The 23,015-nt window shown below is 36.2% G+C and overlaps 1 protein-coding gene across 4 annotated transcripts in view; it reads right to left on the bottom strand.

The window, feature by feature from the left end:
* Positions 1–23,015, bottom strand: part of SSBP2 (single stranded DNA binding protein 2) — a 194,349-nt gene that overhangs the window by 33,638 nt on the left and 137,696 nt on the right. For all 4 annotated transcript variants that reach the window (XM_066988764.1, XM_066988763.1, XM_066988762.1 and 1 more), the window contains 6 exons: positions 16,842–16,901; positions 13,645–13,711; positions 13,388–13,458; positions 9,406–9,473; positions 3,172–3,220; positions 1,143–1,178 (listed from right to left, as the gene is read on the bottom strand). In XM_066988764.1, coding sequence (XP_066844865.1) covers positions 1,143–1,178; positions 3,172–3,220; positions 9,406–9,473; positions 13,388–13,458; positions 13,645–13,711; positions 16,842–16,901 — 351 coding nt within the window. The remainder of the gene's footprint in view (positions 1–1,142; positions 1,179–3,171; positions 3,221–9,405; positions 9,474–13,387; positions 13,459–13,644; positions 13,712–16,841; positions 16,902–23,015) is intronic.

Here is a 23,015-nt window from a genome sequence, read left to right as displayed (position 1 = left end):
AGATTAAAAAAAAAATACACTTCTATATTGTCCTCATGGTGAAAGACTTGCTATTTCCATCTTATAAAATAGCTTCACATTTTATGTTGACTTAAGCCAATACGCAGCAGTTGTCTAACCTTCAGATGATAAAACATGAAAAATCAAAAGAGAAGTCTACGGAAGCCTTACTGGCCAACAAAGATTGGAATCCAACGGACTTGCAAACAAGAATGACATATGACAAATGGCTTCAGAAGGGAGATAACATTCTCTGCCCCTTACACTCTGACTTCAGTACTGAACGTGACAAAAATATATGAAGCACTATGACTTACAAGAGTACATTAGAACTACAAATATTCCAAGTTCAACAATAACAATAACAATAAAAAGCGTAAACAAAAAGCATAAACAAAGCTAATCTCTCGAGAAATGGACAGAAAACAGCAGTACATACTCCAACAAAGACTTTCGTTGTTAGGTAAAATGTTTTTGTGGAATTCCAGAGAGACAATTGGCATTTTTTGGTCTTTTGAATGACTGTCCGATGCTGGACACTTACAAAGTTTTAACTATTTCATTCTAAAGTATAGACTAGGAAAAAGCCAAAAGACCGACTAATCCGTGATAAATTAAGACAATGTCTGTGAAATAAAGACATAACAGACCATGGAGAAAAAAGATTTTTCAAGTCTCCAGAAGGTAATTATAAGAGTAAAAATTTACCTAAAATGTTAGCTATTAGGACCCATTTATATATCCTCGGGGAGACAAAAGCTTGTTCTAATTCTTCAAATGATTTTTTTCCCAGAGAAGTACAGAAACGCATACACAATACTGTGTTTCCAAGAAAGCTGTTGGTTTTTTTGTTTGTTTGTTTGTTCATTACTTATTATTCAAGACAATATATTGTATTGGTTATTATAAACGTATGTTGAAATAAAACAGCCCTCAGGGCAATTTTGACCAGACTGATAATGATTCTAGCAATAAACATCAACATATGCACCATAGATGGTAGACAAAATACTAAGTGCAGATCAGCTGTTCAGTTCTCAACCAATACACAAGGGTTCTTCTTAACATCTGGACTACCATTTCTTTGCCTAAATAAAATGTAGCATCTATTCTAATAAGCAAACACATACAAGTGTACTTACTACATAGTTTCCAGGAGATGCTGAAGAATAAGGTATCTGAAACATCAACAGAAACAAAACCATAATTTCTTTTGCAGTGAGATGGAGTCCAAATCTACATTTATGTACAGTTGTAGCTTAATGTGCATTTGTTTAATTTATTTCAAATATATTGTTAAAGATGATGGAAACATACTATTGTCGTCAAATACAAACCCCTTTTCTTTTCAACAACTTGTCATTATAAGTATGCTTAAGTCTAAAATTTGCAATTTAGACATAAACTGAATTTAACACCAAATACTTAACAATATTTCTATTTAAGAATACTGTGCTCTGGTAGCCACTCTAATGAAGTCAATATAAATAACATAATTCATACATTAAAATGTATGCAGGCTGAGGTCTGGTATCTGTTCCTATTCTTTTGTAATTAGTAAGGCATGCATTTTGAACAACAAACATCACTCTTAAGATACCAAATTATAAATTCCAGTACCAATTTCATTCCTTGTGTCTATTACAAAATTTTATTATTATTGTGGGAGGCAGAATAAGCTCTGTAAAGATCTGCAAGCTAGAGTGAAAGGCTAAGCTGTAAGATTATTAATGTAATATGCTTTATAAGGTGGAAACTTAAGGAGCACATACGTGCATGTAAGTCAATGGGATTGTAGTATCATCCTGTACATGGACTGAATTTGTATGTTCTCACATACACTTAATCTTGATTAGTATCTGGACCATAAAAGGAAAGCAAACCTTGTTTCTTTCACCCTAGACGATACCGATTTTATTTCTTTGCATTACTCTTTCTTTTTTTTCTTTTCTTTCCTTCTTTTATTTTTATTTTTTTTTTATTTAAAGAACAGTGTTCTAATTTCATGTCAAATTCAATTATTGTATTTGTTACAAAGGACATTGGGAGAAATTGAATTGCCTATGAATAACCCAGTTTTATTCTTTATGCAACAGTCTTTTCAATGATTCTCTCTAAAGAAACACAGAGCACAGCTGTTATAGAAGGATGGGGTAAGAAGTAACTGAATTGACCAAATGCAAAATTATTTTGTAGAATAAGCATCTTAAATGTTTGTAGATAACTTATCAGCCAATTCATTTTCACATGTATCTATTACTAGACTTCTCAATAATTTTGTAGAGCAAGAATATTTCAACTGTCAGTTAAAAAATATCCTAACAACCATCTTATTTCAGTACACACAAAAGAAAACTGAGAAAGAGTTTCAGCTCTTTTTTTCCTAATTGTCATTCAGTATAATTAAAAATTCAAAATTGAGAACAGAAAGAACCAGTCTAGTCTGTTAAATCAGACCTACCTTATCCTGCTGCAAAGTGCTAAAAAGGGAGACATTTTTACACTAGTGATATATGACCAATGAATGAAAATTGAAACTTTACCTTTGTATTTTCTGAAGAAATACCAGGTACCGTTTTTCACATGGGATACCTTACCGACCAACTCTTCCTTCAAGCTGCTATTAGACTACCTCATTTTTTATTTGTTCCAACAAAATTCAATAAAGTGCACTGCTTGTTACAAAAAGCATATTAAAATGGTTATGTCTACAATTCCACCTTCCCTAGTTAACAGGAGCAAATGTGCTTTTATTATATGAAATATGTGAGCACACATTAAGCTGATCTTCCCACGTTGTCATTTCTGTAGAGCTTGCAAGACAGACAGTTTTGTCCTAACTCTTCCTACTTGCACTGAAGGAAGCTAGAAGGTATAGAAGGTATTTTAAATATCCCCCAGGGTAGCCTTTGTGTTAGGGAAGGTCTGTAACTTATGTGGAGATGCAGTGTGGCTGCATGATTATGAATAGAGCTGGATATTTGCAGGTCAGTGAGTTCTCTGTTAAGACATGCTCCTCACTGTTCCTACTCTGCATTAGGATTAGTGGAGGTCAAAAACAAAAACCATGCAGTATTTTTGTTTGTTGAATGGATTTTTTTTCCTGGTATGTTGATGAGAAATAATTCTCTGAATATAAGATGATCTTAGTATGTTTAAATATTTACTTACAGAATTGGCATTGGTTGGGTTTGGCCAAGGTCTACCACCCCCAGGGCCCCTGTAAGAGAAGACAAAAGATGAGATACAGAACAATCCCCGGGCTTCTGACCTGTTCTAAGGAAGCAAATGTTTCAAAGCAGTCTGTTTCCAGAGCAAGCTAAGAGATGGCTTTTTTCAAATGACATTAAAGAGTGATTATCAGCGATAACTGCACCAAGCTACAGTGCTACAGAAAAGTTCCCATTGTTGCACTACTTTCTTCGCTTAATCAGTATATGAGCTGATGAAAGGTGATTTGTTTATGATAACAGCCCTGCCATTTACCTTGCAGACATCTCATGTCCTAACTCATTCTGTGTGCGTGTGTGCTTTTCAGGACACCACTGCCAGAACAAGCCCTTTGCCAGCAAATACCCTGCCAGTGGCCAGCCTGGAAGCAGCCAAGCTCTGCATTGGTTCCAGGCACCAACAAATTTAGGGAGCATCAGACATCCCCCTTTCATATCCTCAATGGAATGATTGGAAAAACATTGCAAATTTGTGTCTCTTGAAATGTCTTCCTAGTGTTTGGGGAGAGTTTAACTCTGTTTACAACATTTTAGTGTGCTACAAAAGTCTTTAAAAGAGTGAAATACATGTTCCAAAATTCTTTGAGTTCTCAGGAAGAGTGTTTTTCTTTCCACTTTATTAACATTTTTATAATATTTGGAGGAAGTATCACATGTTCCACAAAAAATCTCATTATAGTACAGACCAAAGCAGAAATTTACAAAAATATAGGTTTAATTTCAGTCATGAAACTGTATTCTTGCTTAAGTAATGAAGTACCTTCCTGAAGAATTGTGGATGCATGCATGTATTGAGTATGGGTCTAGAATGCTGCAAGTATAGCAAGGTCTCATTTGTGGAAAGAGTGCTTTCCTTACAAACATTTTGGTAACAATTATTCTTTAGAAAAACAAGCCACAAAAAATATGTTGCTCTAATATGTGTCTGAGAAGCACAACAATAGGGTGTATATATATATATATTTAATATATTTGTTTATAAAAAATTGAAAGCATGACACTTTAAGCCTACATTTTAAACACATCTAGATAGGTATATAAAAATAGATGCCTACTTGATGAAGGATATGTTATCTCCAGAGAAGTCCCAGAAACATGAAATTTATCATAAACCAGGCAAAATGGAAATTTCAGACTTCTCAGACATTCTTGTTATGCTTGGCTCAAACAGTGTATTTATGATTAAGTAGCAGTTTCCTAGCAGGAGGGACAAGAGTGCAACAGGCCAAAGAAGTCTTTGATAAAGCTTGCTCGGACTAAATATCAGACGGATGCTAACAGCAGAATAGAATGGGGAAAGGAAAAAGGAAAAACTCTCCAGACAGAGCACCTATTTTTTTCTCACAGCTCTGGCTGTTCTTTTGAGTTTCTCGTTCTTAGCTGAGATCAGAAATATGGTTTGGTGGTTAGATGTTGTCTTGATGGTACTAGGCAGTCTTGAGGGAACTAAACTATATGGGAAGTAAAATCTCCATGTTTTATAGTCATAAGATGTGAATAACCATAATTATTCCTGGTAGCATTACAAACTCCTAGTTATGTATAAATAAGACAAATTCATGTTTTGAGAGCCCTGTCAACTGAAAGGCTGAGCAGATGACAAAGCCTTTGCATTTAAAATGGCATTTTGGCCTCATTAGCTTTAGAAAAGGGACATTAGCCACAATAGCTTAGCAGACTTGGAAGAGTGATTTAAATACAGAGATAAAAGTAGATTTTATTAATGAGTTCAGGAAGTATTCTATTTTAAAGTTTTCTGAAAGTAAAACAATAAGTACATATTGTTGCCTGAGGGATATAATATTGAATCTCTCTTATTTTTTTATTGCATTGTTGGCGAAACCATTACAAAGAAATTATCTCAAACAATGAACTGAAATAAATCAAGTGAATCATTCCATTTTATGATGCTCATATTTATGGGAGGTTGGAAAACAGAAATGTAGGAGGGGGTCTTTTTGCTGAAACACTTCCCCACTAGAAGAGGAAGACATTTTTGAGTGCATTTTTCTCAGCTTCAGTGGTCCTTCCATGAAGGTTAAAAATCCATCGCCCTAGCAGCTCTCCACAGGTTACTTCATGCAGCACGTTTGCCGGAAGATACCTCCATGAAGGCTTTTAGCAATGGCCAGTGGCTGCCTTACTCTAGCTGGGAAAGGGACTCATGGCATCATGCAAGCAGTGCCTGGCACAAGTGGATTTTGCAGATGCAATACTCTGCAATTTCTCCTCTGCTAATAACATGGGAAATATTAGGTGATTTTTTTTCTTTTCTGTCACATGCTGTATGTGGTTTGTTGGATCCTCTTTTTCTGAGAAACCAGCAGTGTCTGTAACAACACTGGAAGTTGTTTTTCACCACAAAACCCAGCAACTGTTTGTGTGACATTAAATGACACAAAGATATCTACTGAAAAACATCATAAGGAAAATGGCCATGACTACACTGCAGATTACTGTGAAGCATGGAGAAATTAAAAAGCTGACTCAGATACATTACTGGGTTAGCCACAGCAACATGGAAATTTAGGTGGGTTTTATGAGAAGACTGGGAAACAAATTCCTCTCAACATCACGGTACCTCTGGCGAGCATGCACGTTTTTTTAGAGCTAAGCTCACATAATGCCTGGGTTATCCTGCAGGCTGCACTGCTGCTGTTTCCAGTGAGGAAACTCACCTTTCATCTAAAAAGCTGTCAGAATTTGCAAATTTACTGGAAGTCATGGACAGCTCTAAGTATAGACTCAAAAAACTCTAGCAGATTGCTTGAAAGCCATATGGTTGATATAGAGCATAATGTTGTTAGCTTATAAAACACATGAAAAAGCTACCTGCAATTTTTTTCCAACTCAATGCACACTATTTTTTTTTAATAAAAATATTTATTTTGGAAGTATCAATAGTCATAAAAGATTATTATGATTGCTCTGCTTCTAAAGTATGAGTAATTTACAAAATATCTACCACTACGACTAATTGCAAATGCAATCTGTCCTTAAGGTTAATCCTGTACCCTTGACTACAGTACTTGGAAAAAGAAGTCCAGCATTTCAGTTTCCTAATGGACAAATATATTCCATCAGAAATTAAACCTCTAGATACAAGTTTGTGAACTGCAGTTAAAAAAATAAAATCACATCTTTTTCCTTTCAGGCATGACTGAGATATTCTTAGTGCTTGATACAGCACCACTGCAGGCCATTAAAAAGTGCCTGAGAAACGCAACAATGCTCCCTGAAATTTGCCGTTTTGTTCCTAAAGAGGCCAGCTTACCATGAAGAAATAATATCTTACTAAAAATGGCTACACCAAATTTCAGCTTAAAATCCTATAGGTAAAATAAAGTTATTTTTTAAAAGATATAGCATATGTATCTGCTGTTTAAAGCAGTAATCTGATATGCATTACCTGTGATGGAGCAAGGAATTATTTATCAATACTACATTTGTGGAGTATATGTTCATGAACTGAAATACTGTCTATGAGCTCTCAGGCTAGTTGCTACAATTTTTAACAATAAAGAACAGTTTCTCATCCAGAAAAATGTAAAATTGTATTTGGCTGATATTCTGCTCTTCTGCCAGAACAGCTTCCTTTGAAGCTTTCCCAGGAGAAAAAGCTGGATTTTAAAATGGCATCTGCTTTTTGTAGAGTACATGCTTTTATATTTTAACATTGCCAGAAAGCCAAAAACATTGAATACAACAGTGCAAAATCTTAATGTATGATATATGGCTATGTGAAGACAAACATAAGTTAACATAAGGCAATCATTTTATGTATAGTTATCTTCTTTTCCTAGAAATGTAAGTACGCTAAATGATGTACAGCTTTCTCAGAGCTGTGCATTAGGTGAGTTGTAAGGGGTAATACAGAGAATGAGCTGAATGCACATGGGTGCATCTGTTGCTACTGCCCACAGGTCATTTGCAGATGCGCTCTGCGCTGATTCTGTATGCAGAACAGGCCAGAAGACGAGTCTTTACTATGGCTGCAGGGTAACAACAAGCCTGACAGCAGAAACTTTACAAGGAATGAATGTGATGTCCAGAAATAAAATTAAAGGAAGCCTGTTCCACATCAACACATTTGTTCTTCTTTGGATTAGTGTATGTCACTCCATTTGACAGAAGAAAAATAAATGTTTGATTTCATTAAAAAAAAAAATATCATGTAAGCAAGGCATGCAATAATCTAACTCCAAAGGTCTGTGTTTCAGCATGTAGCACAGGTCAGCATATGCTATAGCATAATACTGCAGGATGAGCACTTTGGACTCCCTTATGCCTCCAGCACGCACTGTAATATGCCAAGGGGCAGCAGGAAGTCTTTTCAAAACCAAGCAACTGTACTCCAGCTGAGCTGGAGGAAAGATGAGGTTTGTAAAAAATGTACAGAAGTGCAGCACATGCCTGATGAGACAAGGAGACTGCTACGGTTACCTGCTTCCTAACTGCTGTTCTACCTGGCGTTCTTCTCAGAAGACCAAACACTCTATCAAAGCTCATGAATTCCCTAAGCAAAGGTCTCCAGTTCATGGCATCCCCTTTAACATACAAGTTCAAAGGAAAATGTGCTTTTCTGTCACTGATTTAAAAGAACACCATCCATGGATGCTTACTGACTCAACATAAGATGAAACCTGCTTATTAAATGCTGCAATAGGGAAAATGTTAGTATTTCAACCCATAACCATCTTCTTTCTTTATGGCAAACAAGGAGTTCTTTTTGTCAGAAAACATGTTTGTTTGTTCTTTTTATGTGAAGAATAAACACGTTCTTCCTATCTCTCATTTATGTGGATAAGTATCCTCAAAATACCTTATCTATCCTCAGTTTTAATTCCAGAACATTTTATTTTAGGAAGCTACATTTTCTTTTCTTAAAACTAAATCTCCTCTTGGGGACAATCTGTGTAGTGCTTATATTATACTCACACTGAATTTCAATATCTTAATATTTTTTCTACATCAGTTTTATTTAAAAGAAGAAATGCCTACCCTTGGGAAGGTTCCTAAAATTGTCTGGAGTCCAATATATGATGCATATGATAGAGTTATGCCAAACTTTAGATTTTATTTGCTTCAAAAAATCAAAGTCTGTCCAGAAATCAGAAGAAATGAAGGACATGCCAGATTAGATTTTTTTTAATGGTGTTATTTATCTCAATACTTCATTTTCGGGTAATAACCTCTGGTCTGTGTTACACTAACAGTAATTATAGCAGCCCCTTAAAATTTCAGAATCTCTTATGAGAGAAATCTATATAATACAAGGATTTTTTATTTTTATTTTTATTTATTTATTTTTTAAATAATTATAAAAACAACTCCAGACAAGCAAAGATTTATGGCAAGTGCAGAAGATTGCTCATCTTGAGTCAGTTGCTACACTAAAATCCATAGTTTAAATCTGGACTACTAGATTAGTCTAGATACAGTAATTTTATATCTAAACTTTTTCTATATGCCTAAAAAGGGGGGTTGTCTACCTGTGTAAATGGAATAATATGATCCAATAACTAAATGCATGTCTGGAATAAATCAATATAGCTTAACTGAACTCAGTTGATATCACTTTTTACTAGATGGTAATCCAGCCCCAGAAAAACTGGAAAACTTACACTCCTATCTGGAGTACCGTTCTATATGTTTAGAGTGGAAATAAACATAATCATGGAAATAAAGGCAGTAACAAAGAGAGAATCATCCACACTTTTTCATTCAAATATGTTTGTTTTTTTATGAAGAGCTCTAGACAATAGTTTTATTTTGCTAAAATTATGTTTCTTCATTTTGCAGAAAAGAACCATACCTGTACCATTCTTTATAAAAAAGTAAAGTAAAACCATGAATGATTATATTGTCACTTGTAAAAAAATGCATACATGGAAATATCAGTAACTGTACTGACAAAATATTCCCAGAATTTTAACTTTGACCTGTGAAAAAAAATCAGTGATTGTACAGAGTTGGAGGAACAGCAAAGGAGCCTCGAACAGATGCATGCAGAAGAAGGATGCTGCTGCAGGTTCACTTTTTTTCAGTTGCAGTTATTAGTCATCACAGCACATTACTTACCAAAACATGTTCTCCCTTGACTTATGTAACCCAAATGTTACTTCCACAATGAAATGATTTTCTAAATATTATAAGATTTTATTATTGTGCTTACATGTTCATTCCAGGCATCCCCGGGCCACCTAAAGCATTCAGTGGGGGTCTCATTGCACCTCCATAGTTCTGCAATGATAACCAAGGGTCAGACTACCACAAAACAAAAAAACAAAACCAAAGAGGAGGGGGAAAGAAAGGACAGCAGGTTAATGATATCCCTATGCAACTGCTGACTGGATAGGCCAATGTAATTCATTCTTTCAGGAGTTTCCATTGTTGACTTTAAAAAATAATACTGTTATCCCCAAGGAGAAAGAATTACATTTACTACTCAAACAGTAGGAATACACTATGAATACTTAAAATGTAAATCCTTGCAGGAGGAATTATTTACATGTATAGAGATCAAGTCAATGGCCAGAGGGACAGCTTTTATAACATATTCAACTTTTATAACAAGGAAGCTCATTCAAAATCAGAAACCTGGACTTAGGTTCTGAGATTTCTACATAATGGAATTTAAATAGAATTGTTTTATTAGATTTTCTTAGGGTATCAATAAATGCTTATTTGAAATTCCACCATATGATATCACTTTTATAACATACATCGTAATCATTACATTTCTCTTCTAATCAGTCAATTCTAATGTCCAGTGTGACTAATACAAAAATTACTTAATATGATAATGAATGTCATAGCATTGCCAACAAATGGATTGCCCATTGCCTATGAAATCAGAGTTTACGGTCTGATAACATTATGACAAAAGTTTAACTGTACTGTTTACATGAAAAACTATAACTACTTTAATTCAGATGAATACAAGCAGAACAGTCTATCTCAGCTCACAGTCTTAATGAACTCTGTATTCTGCATTCATTTTTCTTACTTTTTTTCTGTTTTTCTGATATCCCGAAGAAATGATTAACAGTATATTTTCTAAAATGAACATTGTTGACTTAAACATGTTAGCTGTGCATTTTGGAAAGCAAAGGGACAAGCCAATGATTTACTTAAAATATTTACATCATTGTTTCCAATAATAAAAATGAATACACTCTAATTGTTATCCTTTACGACTATACTATAAAATACAAAATCTATATGACTTAGGCTTATGGGTATTCTCTATAATGGTCCCATTCACAAAGCCATGTAAACATGGCATTATGAATACATGGGAGAAATCCTACAGAGGTATTCAAATTATTGATCTGGTGCCGTTTATAAGTAGAGTGATTACAGATAAACTAGTTATCTAGAACTGAAATGAAACTAGGAGAGGAAGTCCCATTGCTAACAACAGAAACCCAAAATATAAAATTTTCTTCATTGTTAAACAGTCCTGAAAGTGTACCATACAGAATTGGTTTGCAAGAACACATCCAGAGGTTGTAAATAGAGGTCCTCTTCCACAGCCAGAATTCTCTGATTCTATGATCCAACAGTGCCATCTGAAGCTAGTATTATCCATAGCTGCTGGACATAAATCACTACTCATTCATGAACTTTTGTGAGCAGCAGGCAGATTGATTGGTGTGCATGCTCAAGCAAAAGTCAGCTAGATTAAATCAAATCTCCTTTTTAACCTAAAGTTATCCTAGATGATTTTGCCTGAGCAACTCCTCTCTGTTGGAGAAGTAGGGCAGTAACTGGCCCTCTCTGTAGGGCAATAACTGGTGGGTAGTCAAAGCATTTGGGTGCAGTAACATCTTCAGTTGGCACTACTGGATCTGGAAGAGAACACAGGCCAACTATAACAAAACAGTAGTTCCAGATCTATTTTATTTAGTTTTCACATCTTGATATGGAGTGCTGAGCCATTCTCCCTATTTGGCCTGTCGGGTATCTCCCCTCCTTATTTTAGTTTAGGAATGATTAGTGTAGACCAGGGTTAAAGATCTTTATGGAATCCTGCACAACTGGAAGACTCCTAATCAAATGTACTTCTAACTCTAATTACTGCTAATTCTAATCAAATGTACTCTTTCATCCCAAAATAAGAGCACTTTCATTAAGGCTACTGATACACATGTTCTTTTAGCTGCAGCTATGCTCTCTGCCCTAATTTGTTCCTTGCAGATTTTACTTAAAGTCACCACCACCACTGTTTTTCTGGTAGTTTAGTTGTTCATAAAAGGGCTCCCTAACATCAGGTGGTCAAAATGAGACAGATTAGCCAAGACTTGTTTTTTAAATATTTAAGATAACCCAATTATGTTTGACTTGAATGCATTAGGAGGCACATGAGAAGCTCACCAGCAAGTATGAGGGACTGGGTGTAAGTAGCCCATCACAACGTGCAGGGAGTACCTTGTTCAGGTGGTGTACCTGTGGCTTGAAAAAACCTGAACCTAATTCTTTGGAGCTTTTCACACATTCAAGCATTTACAACAGTACTCAGCTTTCAGCTTCATGTTTTTTAGTTTGGAAAGGTGTGGAATCATAAAACACAAAATGCTGAGACAAGCATTTCTGTATCACTACATAAAGTGCTTCCCAAGTTTACTGCCTGTGCAGCCAGGTAGCAGAGCCTCACATTCTGGGCACACCTAGGTCAACTTTACAGCACTGTAGCAAGAGGACCTTAAAGTAGGTGTGAAAGATCCATCAAATTTTTTTTTAGAACTGCATTCTGAGAACATCCTAAAAGCAACACATAAAGATAGATGATAATCCATTATAGAAAAGTTTGAGTAGCAAGCTGAAATTTGTGTAGCTAAGTTACATTTTCCCCATTTTAAGAGGATATTTTGTAAAGAAAGAAAGATGAACTTTACAAAAATACTGGATTTTAAGAGATAGCAAAAATGAAAAAAATCATCCTTATAAGAACTGGCATGAGATTTGCCTGCTGTGTGACTAATGGTGCTGCATAAAGTATCAGCTCAATCTCATATGGCAGCACTGCAAAGCTTCTCTTTCTACCTCCAAAACGTAAGTTGTAAATAAACTTCAATGCTACAGAAAAAACAACAAATGTTTAATAACAGTTTGTTGGTCACACAGCAGACGTTGTGTTAAACTGAACAACTGGTTTCTACCAAGAAGGCACAAAAGTGTAAAGGCAGTTATGAACAGATTTGAAAGGCAATGCTATTTAATCATTTAAAATTCACTTTCTATTCCAAGGAACAAAGAATCCACTAGAGAGATTATCTAAAATGGAAAGCAAAAATGCAAAGTGTGGGCACAACAAGCACACTATAAACAAAATACTGGCAACACTGCTATAAAACACCACTACCTAAATTTTCTCTCACTGAGAGAGCTGACAAAATATAAAATAATATTTTGGTTCATGTTTCAGGTATATATCGGAATAAATTTATTTTCTACCTCAGTTTATTATTAAAATGCAACACTGACAAATATTCGCTAATATTGTTGCACTTTTGCGGAGAGTGCCAATATACAAACAAGTCAGCACCATGGAGAAGGCAGGTTCTTGCAATCCCTGATTGCCTCACTCCTTGAAATTAAAGCTGGAGGGATGTTTATGATTGATACAAGGCAAAAATAGCAGCATGAACTTCTAATTTTACATTAAAATCTCTCTGGCACTCACCAAAACTCTAGCTCAATAGGCGATGAAGAAAAAACTTTACAATTTTTTGTTGTTGTTACAGTTTGCCTAAGCTGGTAGCATTGTGAGATGAACTCTCCCCTCCTTAACAGCGTAATCAAACAGGATGGGAGGAAGAGGAAACACCTGCTCAATACCTGGGCTTCTTTGCAAACCCTAGCCTTTCATTACAAGATACACTAGCTGTAGGAAAAAACATAACTTTCCTGAAATAAGCAAGATAAGGGACTCCTTCTAATTTCATATCTGAATTAAAATTACTAATTCTTGAAATTTAGACTTTGTAAAGCTGCTATTAGAAATTAATTTTTAACAGAGATAAAATTTATTTTTAAATAGGTTTAGAAGAACAAGTTCTGGCACATTCTATCTTCAAGCTATGCAAAACCAGAGTAACACAGTATAATTATAGATCTCTCAATAAAAATTGATATTTATTTGTGGAAGGTACCTGTGGTCCTAGAGGAACCATTCCTCTTGGAGGAGTCATTCTCTGCATTGGCCCACCCATGTTTGGATGCCCTGCAAATAAAATTATGTAATTTTAAAAACCGTGCAAAATACAAGCATCTTCTAAACTTACTTTGATGAATCATTCTTTCCTAATTTACAAAAAGCTTAAAAAGCTGCAGTACGTTTGGAAACACAGGAAAAAAGATACAGGTTTAAGAAGATAGCACTTTCGTATTCTTCAAGTATTTCATTCACCTTGCTGCCGTGTTGGGTCCATCCCGCTAGGCAATAATGGCTGACTTCCTGGGACACCTCCGAGTGCCTGCAGGCATAGAAACTGTATTACAAGGAAATAATACACTAAAAATTACATTAAATAGAAAATACAGATGTTTTGGTTTTAATTCCCAGATGTTTCTTTGCGGTCAAGAGTCATGCATAAGAGTTAACATTCCTAAACGTCCTAATTAGATGTCCTAAATGTCCAACAACCCCAGCTATGGATTGCATAAACAAACTCTTGGACTTCCTTGAAATTATGTATAAATAATCTTCAAAATATAACCCCACTAATTTTGCCCTTTTTCTCCAATTATTTCTTTGCTTTAGCTTATCTATCATTTAACTTCAAATCATTGCCTGTTTCTTGGCTACAGGGCAATTTATCCTAAGTTTATATTCCTACAGCTTTCCCTTTTAACCATTATTTTAACATCTTCCCTTAAGAGGCCAGAATGTGGGCACCATGATGTCCTCTGAGAGCCAGACTTATCAGTGTGCCAGCCACACAGAGCACTCAAAGGGGTAAGGCAAAGCAGCACTGTGATGTGCAGGACATTTTATCATCTACTCTCCGCCTCCTTTGAAGGGTATCAGTGCTAAGGTAAGATTTTAATTCATCTACAGGAGAAAACAACAGTCACAGCACTTGCTCCTATAGCTTGCCTTCAAGCATGAAGTTACATTGAGTTGTTATTTCACTTCTGGTCCAAATCAAATGCATTATTTTTATGTCCCCACATTTTTACCTGCCTTCTGGGGTTTTTAGTCACTGATTTTGGTTTAAGGCTAATTTCTACAGTCTCTTACAGTCTAGTCGACTAGAATAATGTTTTTATAAATGATCTTTGCAGCTGACCCACAAAGTACTGTTTAAAATTTCAAAACAATAATATGTTCTCAGTAAAAGTGTGTCTGGAATGAGTAAATCCTGTATTATGAAAGTAATCTACTCGTGTAGCACAGGTAATTGCTTACTGAGGGAATGGATAAGTTACTGGTGACCTGGAAACACCGTAGTATTTTTGGATACATACAAAGGGGAACTTATCTGCAAATACCCTACGGTTTACTTCCACAAGAGCTGGGGACTTCAAAATTAAGATGTGCATTATTACATCACTTTAACACCAAGTCAAAAGGTATTCTACTGTAAGATTATGGAATAAACACAGTCTGAGACAACACCATTTAAATCTGAGTTTTACATTTACTTCAGTGGCTCAGAGTCAGGATGATGCGTAAGAACAACACATAAAACACACAGAGATGTGGCTACTCACACATAGTCAATACTATTGCAGGATTCGATCTTGCAGGGCACGATGGAGCCCTGGAGGCAGCCCTGGGACACTCAGTGTGGCACTCAGTATTTAGTAATGCTCCTTGCTGTGGAGCCCATGTCCAGCTTGGATACCCCTACACAGCACTGGATGAGCTGGGTGTGCCCTGCATCACACCTGCTTGCCCAAAATACAATCCCTACGGCTATGTGTTGAGGGATGGAGTTATAGTTAGGGTGGGAGTTTAACTCTGATGTTTACTTGCTTCCTTGTAACCAAAATGTCAGTGTTAAAGCTGCGTTACAGTAGTTCATTATTTCCACACGCTGTTCATCCATGCTATAACTCAAATAAGGGTAGTGTTGCTCAGAGCAGTAACTCACGAACGCAGCAGGATGCAAATGAATTGCAAGAGCTGCAATCCACAAACATTATGTTACATCTCTACACTGAAAATGTCGGAATGTGCAGACAAAAATGCTTCTGAAACTAAAGCTGGAGGTTGGCAGCAGTTTTACAGCATTTGCCACATCCAGCTTCTACCCGTCAGTATTTGCACAGCTCAGAAACACAGAAACAGAAACAAAAGAATAAGCGACACCCAAACTAGTGTACCTTTGGCTAAGATGAAAATGGCTTACTGAAAGGTGCAAAAATCAGGAAGATGCCTTGTACTGAATTACAGTACGCTGTAACAAACATTTAACTGGGCACTCTGAATGGATGGCATTGCACTTGTATTGTCCCCTGATGACTATTTCCACAATGTTAATTTTAAGTCACCCATTTCTCTCCTGACAAAGAAGCTATGCTACAGTTAACTTAACCTCCTCTCAAACATCATCACTAAGTGGAACATCTGAAGAAGTGTTGCAACCTGAAATGTCCATCTCACTGAAATCTGAAGTTCAACTTCCTGGCAATATTGTGCCAGTGCTCAAGCCAAGCACTCACTGTGACACACAGATATAAAAAACAGACAGGAACTAGAGGGGAATAGAATAGCCTCCTCATCGATAAGTCAAAGGCAGTCCTGGAAGACTAGGTTTCACAAGAAAGATATTACAGCCTTCCTATCAACCTTTCCCAATCTTGCAAATGACCCCGTTTTTCTTTCAGAGTTCCACTGATATTTTTCTGTCTGCTTATCACTAACATTTCAACTGCTGACATCCATTTTCTCCTCTTCTGTCTGCACTAAGAAGAACTTAAAATACAAATGCTATCTGTTTCCAGAACCATCTTTTCACAGATGGGCCAATAAAGGTCTCTGCCGACGAACAGCAGCTCATTACTCATTCTTGTTACACTAGCATGCATACCCTTTGGTGGAGATGAGAGAAAAGTGGGAATTTGATGCTTTTATAAAGTCCTCAGAGTGCCTGTAAGAGGCATAATGCACTTGGTAACTGATTCTCACTGATCATCCCCATGTTTACTGTGAAGTAAATATACTTTACGCATACCACAAAGAATAGGAGGGAGTGATGTATTTTATGTAGGATTAAGTAAAGCAATTCTCAGAGGTAACTGCATAATGTTGGTAGGAAAGTTTAGAGAACGTAACAGCTATGGAGATGCTTTGCCTTCATCTCAGCGGGCAGCAAAGCCTGGCCGAGGTTAATGCAGCTCTCTACAAGGCAACGACACTCTCCCTCTGTAGACAGGCTGAGAGCATGATAAATTTTGAGGTGTGTGCACTCATTCAGCACAGAAAAGTGAGCTTACAGTGGCACAGTGTGTCTACTAATGGTCAGACAAAATGGAGTGGAGAGGGACATTGAGACATGTGCCAGGGACATTGGTGGCCAATGGGACAATGCTCCTCGCTCCCAGCACTGCACCATGACTGGGACCACAAGTGTGCACCAGTGATAAATTCTTTCTTACCTGATTGGGTATTCTTAAAGGTGGTCTTGGACCTCCAGGGTACCGAGGGGACATGAAAGGCTACAAAAAAAAAAAAAAAAAAAAAGCTAAATAATTCAACTTAGCTTGTAAATACTACATTGAGTCGTTAGGTATATGGCCTGTGCCATGCTCAAACCTCAAACATCCAGCTTAAATACTTTCACAGAGCCTGCAGTAGATTATTCCATCTTTAGCACAGCTTAATAAATTTAGATATTCTTACTGAGTGCTTGTAGCAAGACACATTACTTAAAGTTCTGTTGCAGCTACTGTGAATGCAGAATATAAACAATTTAATGCATTAACTGTAAAGAATAATAAACTATTTAGCTCATGTTATCACACATCTAATCCTCTCACTACAGAAGGGGGAGAGGTAAGAACCCTGGAATACAAAAGCAAAATGTTCTTGAAAGACTCAAGAGCTAAGCACCAGCATAATAATTCACAAATAATTTCCCTTCAGTTTTTCATAATAATACAGTAAAGTATCATACAAGACTCAACCTGTGAGGGCACAGATTTCAAGTTTATGTCACTAATATCTAGAACTTCAGCGGTTTATATGAACCACATTGACTCAATGTATCCGCTCCTCCCATCCCTCCATACACAACTCCACACTCAGTACAACTTTTCCTCTACCAAAACCACATATGCACTAATCCTGTACTCTAAGCTTCTACTGGTTCTTGGCTTCTATACTACCTTGTAGCCCAGAAACAAGGGCAGTCCCTTAAACTAAGACCATAAATAAATGATATACAAATGGCACTACAAGCAAATACATTTAACATCTACTTATTCCATCTCAAAGTGTGACAGTAATCTAGAAATCTAAAAAGCAGGGAGATTAGCAGGAAGAAAGCACAAACATCTGACTAAACAGATGATGAAGAGGATCATTTTGGCAAGCAAACATACCTATAACTTCAGAAGAAAATGAAGAGCTAGAAGTATGCTTTGACTGTGAAAATAGGGACAAAAAAGACTGGTTCCTTCAAGAGCTGGAGAAAAAAAATCTTTCCATAAGATGTCCCCACAAAACTTTTACTAATATATTATCTTATTGTCTTCTATGCCTAAATTGTTAGGCACTGGGAAAGCAAAAATGATGTGCCACTGCCTATCATGAAACAAGAGCTTGTTCCTGTTTGTAACACTGCCTAGCAGTCATCAGAGAAAGGAGGGATATGAAAGAAAGGAGTTGCATGGCACATTCCAGGAGAAATCTCTTATGACAAATAACCTACTGCACAATCCCACTCTTAGGCTCTTGGAAAAGAAACAAATGCACGTAGACAGGAATAATATAGTCAGTTGTAGTTAAGGTCCATGAGCGGGTCACCGAAAGTCTGCGCTCAGTATCACCATTTCATGAATGACTGGCGTATTTGAGCTGTGTCAGCTGCACTGTGCTATAAAATACAATGCTAGTGATCATCAGTATAAGTAATGCATGTAATAATAATAGACATAACTAGCAGCATAATTATAATTGTTACTAATAATTAGCAACAGTATTTTCCACTGATCTGCGGAAGAAAAATCAACTGAACTTTTCACATGTCAGAATAAGATGAAAGTTGTAATAATCTTCTATATAAACATGTTTGAAATAGATAGTAGGAAGCAATTTAAAATACAGATGGTTTACAAATTGGAGAAGAAAAGTTAAATGACAATTGGGAAAAGATTACATTAATAAAAAGGGCATTTGAAATGTGCTATAGAAGATGGAGGCTTCTTCACGCCCTCTATTTGATGGTGAGATTCCATGATGAGAAAGAAACAGAAAAAAAACATTTGTGCATGTGGTGAAGGCTGTAAACATAAGGATCTTTGTAAAGCAGTAGAAGTGTGAGGCAATTAGAATTTCAACAATTTCCTTAAAGGTCAACCAATTGCATTCTATGGAGCGCAGCAGCTCTAGTTGAGTGCATTTGGCTCATTATATTCATCGAATGATACCTTATTTACAGTTTATTTACAGCTGTACACCTTGTAAAAGGGAAATCAGTAATGTCTTGCAAATCAACCATACTTCAATGTAGAATAGCACTACCAATATTAGTGCATAATGAGCGCATTATTCGCAGAACATCTTCTCTTTCACCTTTCAGATTTCCAGTCAAGTAGGATGGAAGCCTACTTGTCCCTTCATTTCCCAACAGGTTACCTTCATATTCATTTTGTACAAATATCTAAAAAATATTCTCTGTATAGGAAGCTAAACTTTACTAAAAGTGCTGAAACAGCAGTCGTACGAAGTCACAATTTTATTTTCACATTGTGACTCACATTGTCTCCAATGTGTGACAATTTGGGACCGGCACTGTTTAACATAACATCTTCGTCAGTGACATGGGCAGTGGGACCGAGTGCATCCTCAGCACGTTTGCCAATGACACCGAGCTGTGTGGTGCGGTCGACACACCAGAGGGAAGGGATGCCATCCAGAGGGACCTGGGCAGGCCTGAGAGGACTTTTGTCAGGGAGTGTAGTCCCTGTTATCCTATGAACAAGGAATAATGTTTTAAAACTAAAAAAGGGTAGATTTAGATTAGATATAAGGAAGAAATTATTCACTCAGAGGGTGGTGAGGCACTGGAACAGGTGATTCAGAGAAGCTGTGGATGCCCCATCCCTGGAGGTGTTCAAGGCCAGGCTGGATGGGGCCTTGGGCAACCTGGTCTGGTGGGTGGTGTCCCAGGGGGGTTGGAACTAGATGGTCTTTAAGGTCCCTTCTAACCCAAACCATTCTATGATTCTATGAATCATAATCCTTTTTTTTTTAGTTTGCTGCATCCCTGAGGTCAGTAGCTACTTCAGATAATTGAGTAGATTTGCATTTGTAGATTTGCATTGAGTAGATTTGTAAGGTCTCAAATCTATTTAATAACTATTTAATACAAACCTTACAGATTAAATATAAGATTCTTCTCTGAAATAATATAGTAAGTCCCCTTTTTTCTCGATGCACTGTTATGCAGGCATCAAATCAAACGTTTACTTGAGAGCCAGTGCATCTGTTCTTAAATGATTTGTTAGTTCATTGCATAATAATGACTAACTATAGGAGCCTCTTCAATATAACTCTATCTTAAAAGAAATTTTACTTACTGTAAATATATCTATACATTTCTCTTAAGTATATTTGTGGAAATGTTTAAACCTTCTCCCATTCTTTAAGCAACTGAAGTAGAAGAGCAATGAATGACTTAATTTCAGAGAGCTCTTGTAGTTCTTGATTATCCTTGGATATAAATACTGTACTTGAAGATGGTACTCTATGGGCAGGAAAATATATAAACAACTAACAAGCCCACGAGAAGTAATATTTCGGTGAGTATGTGTCAATAACGTGTTATATAGCATTGCAGAAAGTGGTGAGATACTCATCTTCAAAGACAATTCTAAAAAATTTTACTCTGTTTTGGATCAGCATTTAGTACCTAAGGTTACCACAAAAAATTCTACTACCAAAAGAAAAAAATAAATAGTTTAATTTTTGTGTTATTAACTTTCTCCCTTTCCATCATTATCATGTTTGCCCATAAAAAGCTCTACCAAGACACAACAGAAATTCTGTCAAATATTTTAATGAAAATATGTTAAATATGAACAACTTTTCATTACATTAGGAAAAATTTATTTTTTTCAAGTATGACACACACGAGGCATTAAGGCATTCTAAAAGACTAGAATTCAAGCAGCCGGCTTTTTTTTTTTGTCATATGTGGTGTTTCACTACATCCTTTGTAATTACGAATCAGTCTCTTAACTGGTTCTACTTCATTGTTGAGTGTTGCTTGAAATGACAGCAGTTTATGGAGGAACGATGCTAGCCTTCATTTCTGACAGTTAGCAGCATTCCTTCCTTGAATTCCCGCAACTCTTTCATCCCCTTCTGTTAGAGATATTGCAGCATATATATCCATATATATAAATAATGGGTTCAAAGTACATGCACTAAGTTAAAAAGAGTGACCATCAACTTTAAATTGGTGCATGTGATGCTTGATTTGTGAACACAAAAAATAAATTCTTTGTGTGCTGAAGACAGGCAGGCATTTCTGCCTGCTAACCCAGACTTGTGTCAACTCACAATTCAGCATCTTGATAGTCTAAAACCTTTTGCGGTCCTCTGTACTAAATTCACTGCAAGACAGACTCCTGATTTGTCACAAGAGTTCAGCAAAAGAGATTGGTTAGGAATCACATCAATGAATCAAACTCTTCCTTGCTTATCCCAGCTCACAAGGAGTAAGACGGCTGTCAACAATGCACAGATTACAAGGGGATTTCCTCCGTCTCTCTGGTAAAAAAGGATTATAGACACATGACTATTAAAAAATAAGAAAGGCAAAAATATAAATAATTAAATCCAAAGAATTATGATTTAATAATGCGATACCAACTTTTGCTGTCAGGTAGGAAGAAGACAGAGGGCCAAAAGACATATCTCCTAGAACCCTCTCTGTGCAGAAGGGTGCAGTAACATATATGTCATCTCATAGCCAGATCTTGCTTAGTATATGGGAAAGCTTCAGCAGTGTATCTGAATATATAAGCTCTCAAGAACCTGATCTGCCGAAGGAAAAATAATTTTACTGGAGTGGCTCCTTTCAACAGTAATTTCCAGATTCAGGAATGGCTCTCAAGGGTTTACAGTAACTAATGCAACCTTCAAGTTGCTTGAATTCACAACAGGGACATTAGACGGAGTATGAGAAGATATAAACAATGCCTTCACACACTACCCTTAGCTACAATTAACTTCTCAAATGGGGTTCAGGAACTGGCACATAACTTCAGTGATGTATTAAGAAAAGGAACAAAAAGCCCAAAATAAACCAAACCAAAATGAAAGAACATGAAGAAAACAAAACAAAACAAAACAAAAAACACAAAAAATAAGGCAAGAGTGTCTTACCTAAGCCACAACTGAGAAGACAGCCCTAGGTGGAGGTGCCACCAGCATTTGGAAATGGGTCACACAAGTTACGGAAATACCCAAAGAGTATGGCAAACGTGTTTGGAAATCAGCTTACTGAACACATCTGTGAACTCCAGTATATTGTATTTACTGCTTTCAGTTATAAAATTCAATAATTTGGTATGAAAAATTGCATGCTGAAGACTGTTGTCAAGCAGCTGAGACCAAACGCATATAAGCAGAAACTTTCTAAACTGAGTGAAAAAGAAGTGTGGTATAGAAAAAACCTCCTGTGCAGTCACAACGTAACATATATATTTATCAACTGAATGTAAATGGAATGCTGAAGAAGGAGGAATACTACACAAAATAAAATCAAGATTTGAAATGTTAAATTTAGAAAACTCTTTGCTCTTACTCATGTCAAATTATTTAAAACATTTAAAAAGAAGTTTGAGAATTTTAATGATGGTGGCACAAATTCTAGTATTTTATCTTTCTGCTAAACAAAAAAATCCAGTGGTGTACAGAAAGAGTAAAGGATAGCTTATAAACTGCATATTTAATAACATTTTGCTAGTTGTGTGTGCATGTGTATATGTGTGTGTGTGTGAGTATACAACACAAAAATTTTGTAAAATACTATTTTTCTTAATCTCTGGGAAATCAAGGGGACAAGCAGATAATAAGTTTCTAGTAGCGAAGTCAAATGATGTTGAAGCATCAGACACCAGTCTCACAGCCCACATTCTGGTTCTGATATTCAGGAAAAATGATTTCAGAAAAAAATATCCACAGGGAAGTTGATGACATAGATGCATAGAAGCCAGCATGTTTCCATGCCAATTGTATAATTCTTACTGTGTCTTCCTTTCGTTGTTTATGTGACTCTACAATATGATGCATTTTAGTTTTCACGTACTTAAGACTAGTGGAATACATGATCTTAAAAGATGGTACCACAGGTTTCAAGAAATCTGCTTGTTTAAATTTACTTCCCTTCCAAAAATTGGGAATATAATTTGCTTCCAAATATAGCTAAGCTGTGGTTGGTTTTTTTTTTTTTGCATTGACATTTGTTATCCTTTTTACTCAGTTATATTTATCGACCACTTATTGTTCCACATAAATTGCAAATTTTTCAATAATCCACCTTCAAATAACTAATCCTCAATATTGCTCACATTTCAATTCTTGTTCCTAGCTTAATGAGG

The sequence above is a fragment of the Anser cygnoides genome, chromosome Z, assembly GCF_040182565.1.
Source record: "Anser cygnoides isolate HZ-2024a breed goose chromosome Z, Taihu_goose_T2T_genome, whole genome shotgun sequence".
NCBI classification, from domain to species: domain Eukaryota; kingdom Metazoa; phylum Chordata; class Aves; order Anseriformes; family Anatidae; genus Anser; species Anser cygnoides.
Note: the sequence above shows the minus strand (reverse complement) of the source record. Positions and strands in the feature narration are given on the sequence as shown.